The sequence below is a fragment of the Pinus tabuliformis genome, chromosome 3_2, assembly GCF_031772625.1.
Source record: "Pinus tabuliformis cultivar Carrire ecotype Pingquan chromosome 3_2, CPIR1, whole genome shotgun sequence".
NCBI lineage: Eukaryota > Viridiplantae > Streptophyta > Pinopsida > Pinales > Pinaceae > Pinus > Pinus tabuliformis.
The window spans coordinates 1,114,292,478-1,114,298,030 of record NC_142302.1 but is presented as its reverse complement, the minus strand read 5'-3'; the positions used below and the strand labels follow the sequence as shown (position 1 = coordinate 1,114,298,030).

The window sequence follows — 5,553 nt, the reverse complement described above, 5'->3', positions numbered from 1 at the left end:
TTCATTGACCATGGTTAAATAAATCTGTCCACACCTTTTTATAAGAACTTTACACAGTGTGTTCACAAAATTGAAAACAAATAGATTAACCATAAATCTGTCCATGCCTTTGATATGAACTTTACAGTGAGCTCACAAAATTGAAGACGAATAGATAAAGTGGAACAAGAGAGTATTCTGAAACTATTTAGTGAATAATTTATATAATATTTCTTATTTTAGGTTATTTATTAATTCAATTCCACGATTAGTCAAACCAGCGAAACATCAACGGTTCCATTCCGGACAAACTAACAATTTCGGTTCCAACCTGAATGACTTCGGAATTGCGAAATACACTATGTGGTATACGTGAATGGGAATTGCGAAATACATTATGTGGTATATGTGAATCTATGTATCAGAAAGTAGTGAGGATCTCCTTAGGAACGATACAAAATTCATCATTCATGCAATAAAGCAAAATAATTAGACAAAGAAAGATCTTTCCCTTTAAATATACCTATTTCACAACCAAACATCTTTCCTTCTCATGCTGTAGAGGAAGATGGTTATTTTTCAGCCAAGAAATCCGGTTTGCTTCCACACCGCGTTTCGAACCCGGTTCATGTCTCGGCTCTTCAGCCCGACCCCTAGCCAGACAGAGGATGTATTAAAAATCCGACGTCGGGCGTGCTCCCTCGCCAGGTACTCGTGCGGTGGCAGCCTCTCCTCCTCCTCGTCGCCGGCCATCTCGAAATCGTCGGCATCGCGGTACTGCTCTTTCCGGCTGTCGACTCCCAGTATTTTGCTCCAGTCAGGCACGTCAACGGGTGCCGACTGATGATGATGATGTCGGAGCCCGGCGTACGACGAGGCTTCAAATTGACCGTCGTTACAATTCTTATCTTTGCGATCCTCAAGATCGGCATCCAGCTCTACGTCGACAGGCCACAGGTCTTCTTCCCACAGCTCTATGTTTATACTCCCTGACGACGACATCGCATATGATCTATCCATGTGATTCGATTCGAACCAGTAAGAGGGGTTCTTGATCATGTACTGCCCACTTACCACTTCCATCCCTACCAATACTCTAATTTGTTTTCTTGATTTTCCACAGAGGACGATTCTTCAACAGATCGTTTCCAGAGGCAGACAATGAGCGTCTTGGGCCTGCTTCAAATCCCCTCCCGGCTACCGCCCATGCCCATCTCTTCAAACTTGAAACCAGCCTCTAATTTATTCTGCTCCCTCCCTGCCGCATTTCACTTCATCTCTGCGTATTTCATTTCATTTTGCACGCATTTGGCTTCGTTGACAGGTTATGGAGCGCACTAAGTACTTTGCTTGCTACGTGTCAATTTTAATTCCTATGAAAGCTATTGAATTGGATGGAGTCTTTCCTGTTGGGTCGGCCACGTAAGGTGCGCCCATCAGCAGCGACGTTGTGTGGGGGCTTTAACATTAAAGTGTGAGGACAACGACATTGGTGCACAAATTTATTTTGTGAAATCGAAGGGTGGGGAATTGTTGTCCAGGAAGGCCATGCCATTATCATCATATTTTTAACGCCATGTCTGTCTTCATATTTTATTTCCTCTTAAAATCCATTTCATTGGCAGATTCTTTTAATCTTAAAGATATGGTAGTCAGTTAATAACTATTGACAACACCATTTTATTAAAATTCTCATATTATAGTTTTTATGATGTACATGACGGTGAGTAGGGATATATTATTTTTTTTGTTTATAATCCAGATATCTTCGCACACAAATTGCAAATTGCGCAGAGGATATATTGTGAAATGGTGACTTCTTTGCTTTGTAGTTGAGAACTGTTGAGGTATTTTTCTGCACAACACCTCATCTAAACGTAACGTATATCAAAGGTTAGTGTTTCAGGGGGCTGGTAGTTGCATACAGAGCTGTAGAGATGGTGATATTTATGTTGTCATTGAAGATGTGGAATTAGAAACGATTGTCCAATCTCTGATGTGGTTTGTTTTTTATTTTGTTGACCAAGATCTGAAAAACAACATCCAGTATTAATTAGAAATAACACATTACGTTTCGGAAAAGAAAGAACAGCGTACGAAGCGGCTTTAAAGGTGTAGTACAAATAATTAAGTAGGAGAAGTATTGAAATTTTAAAAAGAGCCTCGCGACAGGGATTGTTAAAAGTGATTGTTCAATTACATTGTCCATCCTTTTTCTTCCAAGTCGCTAACGGTTGGCCAGAATTCTTCGCGGATATCTTATTGCTTTCTTAAACTGGATCCTTCTCAATTCCATCTTTATGTCGATTGCAAACATTGAAAATAGGTCCTTTTTTTTATCCTCAATTGTATTTAATCGATTTCAAAATAGAATCGATTTCAAAATATTCTCAAAATGGATGATAGAATTAAATTCAAAGCTCAATTCTCCTGGTTTTACTATAAACCATAACATATTTTTAACCTCTCTCTGAAAAAAAAAACATATTTTTAACCTCAATTGTATTTAATCGATTTCAAAATATTCTCAAAATGGATGATAGAGTTAAATTCAATATATTTTTTAACCTCAATTGTATTTGATCGATTTCAAAATAGAATCGATTTCAAAATATTCTCAAAATGGATGATAGAATTAAATTCAATGCTCAATTCTCTTGGTTTTACTATAAACCATAACATATCAACAAATATTTATTGATGCTGTCATGATGTCTGCGATCCAGGGATCAACTAGTGCTATGACTTGTCATTCTTCTGCATACTGGAATGGGATTACTGCTTATTATAGGTAGTGTTCATTTTAAGAATTTGTTTTTAATATTTAGGAGTTAGCTTAGATGTGAATTGATTTGAAACATATTTTTTAATTAATTAGTTTTTATTTTATTTATCTGAAATGTTTATCCAACTAAATAATAACACTGTGTTATCAAAGTAGTTTGTTTATTTAAATATTTATTTAACTATGTTATCAAAGTAGTTTGTCTAGCCTGAAGATAACATCGTCTTATCGATCAATAACCAACGATGCTTGATCTAGATAAAAAAAATTCTGATGGGTAAACAAACAGGAACGTTAATAAGGGAAAGTGTGGCACAAAAAGTGGTTTTTCAAAACTATCCATGTCCGGATCTATGGCTGAGATAAATTTTGGCAACCTCTATCACTTCTTTTGAAACAACTACAAGTGGTGTCAGAAAAGGCGGTATCATGTTTCAAAAACCACTTACGGGTTGCATATATGTGCATAATGTGAGGTTGGGCCCCATTTCTCTTACCTCCTCCATGGTACTAGCTCGCCACGCCATCCCAGTCATGCTACCCTAGAAATTATCCTTGACTGCTCCCCTTTGCACCTCTAAGACGCATCACCCTAGTCCCATCATCTCGACACTCTCCTTGAAAACTCCTATTTGTACCTCCATGATGGAATCTCTGGGACATGTCATCCTCATCCCTTCCTCCCAACGCTCTCTTCAACTTCTCCTCTTTTAACCTCGGCGATGGGACCTCAATGACACGTCATCTATGTCCCTATGAGGGATTTCCACATGGGATTTTATAAAGGCCAATCAATTTGAATGGTGCCACTTTCACTCAGTTATGGGAGTTCGGTGAGGGTCGCAATGACTCCAATGGACATGCACATATGTGATCAGGAATGGAGTAAAATGATTGCAAAAGGATTAATTTGGCATAAATACACTTCAACATTGCATGCGCTCATTCTCCATCACTTTCTATATGGTTCTATACACTTAGCGCCTATGACACTAATATAATTGCATGTTACTAGTCCAAACATATACACATACATTCAACAACACAAGTTAAATTTAAAGAGACTTATATCGAAAACTGATGTCTGGGTAACTGATTATGGGACAAGGACTCTCCACCCAACCATAGATAGATGTAACCAAACCTCACTTGTAGCTATCACTCATGAGCTAGATTCCACATTTTGTGGTTTTCTTCTTGGAATCAAACATGGGCCACTCATGAACCAAGAACCAAATATTTTGTCATCTCTTTCCACAACTGAGTTATAACACAACCAGTTCACTCAGGCACTATGGTTTCACCCACATACAAGGATGATAGAACCAAAAACCAAGTAAATAAGTACCAAAGAGTCTTCAGAAAACTTCTAGGAATCGTTCCAAGAGTATTCCTCAACCTCATACCTCAGGAATTCCTAAGAAAGACAATTTTCGCCCCCTAGGTAATGGGAGATTGAGAGGAAAATCCTCCTCACCTAAATTCTTTCTTCCAAACTCATGCTAACTACAATCTCATCCACTAGCTTCTCTTCTCTCATTTGGTGCTCAATGCACATTTCTCCTTATTGTTTTCTTAATGAGTCCTTGAACTCCTTCTTCTTTCTCCTTTTCTCAAATTGACGTCCTATGTTCTTACTGTCATAACAGTTAAATCTCCATAAATTTCATCCTCTCTAACTTGTAAATTTCTCCCAAGACAAAACGACCTTCATCCTTCTTTATAGTTCAATTTAATTCAAGAATTAGTCCATTTAAGGCTTAGAAACCAACCTTTAATGACTGTCAAAAATAGTTCATATTTCCTACAATGAGGAAAGCATGAACATCCCAAACAACTAACCTCCTCATCTCTAGAATCTATGTCCCTTGACTAAACCCATTTTAATTTTTAAAATTCAAGTACATGATGTAATTACATGGCAAAAAATCAAGCTAATTTCTAGCGAGGCTATTACAGACCCCTCCCCATTCGAGGATGACCATCCTTCGCGTTCTTTGTCCATATACCCATAGAAACATGCTAAATACAAAATAACAACATATTGTTTCATGGAGATTTATACACTCAACTATTGACAACATTTATAGTTCTTTATGCATTTGCTTCAACTAGATAACAATATATGATAATAATTCGGTTAGAATTCAATTGTCAAATAAAAGTATGATATATAGTAATTCATAATTCAACCATTTTCCTAATTTCCTTTTGGAGTATTTTTATGTTTTGGAGGTGTTCAATCTAACTTTGATTGTTCTCTTTGTTGCTTTCCTTACACACACTAGATTGGTTCCCATCTCGGAAAGCATACAATTGCCATTTATTTTCTTGTACACACATTGGATCAGTTTCCAACCATCAAGCACCCATTTCCTGCTCTTCTCTTTGATGACGTACACACACTAGATCGGTTGCCAACCTGGAAAGCACCTAGTGCCTTCTCTTCTCTTTGATCATGTAAACACACTGGATAGGTTTCCAACCCGACAAGCACTCAATGCCTTCTCTTCTCTTTGATAATGTACACACACTAGATCATTTTCCGACCCAACAAGCACTGAGTACCTTCTCTTCTCTTCTCTTCAATTACCACACATTCGATCGATTTCCAAACCCAACAAGAACCCAATGGTGGATATACATATACGAGATATATGTATATATTTATATATGATTAAACTTGATTGTTGCTCATCAAATATGGACACTATCAATCCATATAGTCTTTTTTCAACACGAATATAGGTGTGTTCCACACCTTTGTAGCCCTAAGCAGTCCCATATTT

At 37.4% G+C, this 5,553-nt stretch overlaps 1 protein-coding gene across 1 annotated transcript; it reads right to left on the bottom strand.

Annotated features, from left to right (window-relative positions):
* Positions 1 to 370: 370 nt before the first annotated feature.
* LOC149184566 (protein S40-6-like) lies at positions 371 to 1,190 on the bottom strand. Its single transcript, XM_089418940.1, has one exon. It carries the CDS (start codon positions 1,060 to 1,062, stop codon positions 559 to 561), a length of 504 nt encoding a protein of 167 aa, XP_089275066.1. The 5' UTR covers positions 1,063 to 1,190; the 3' UTR covers positions 371 to 558.
* Between the last annotated feature and the right edge of the window lie 4,363 nt (positions 1,191 to 5,553).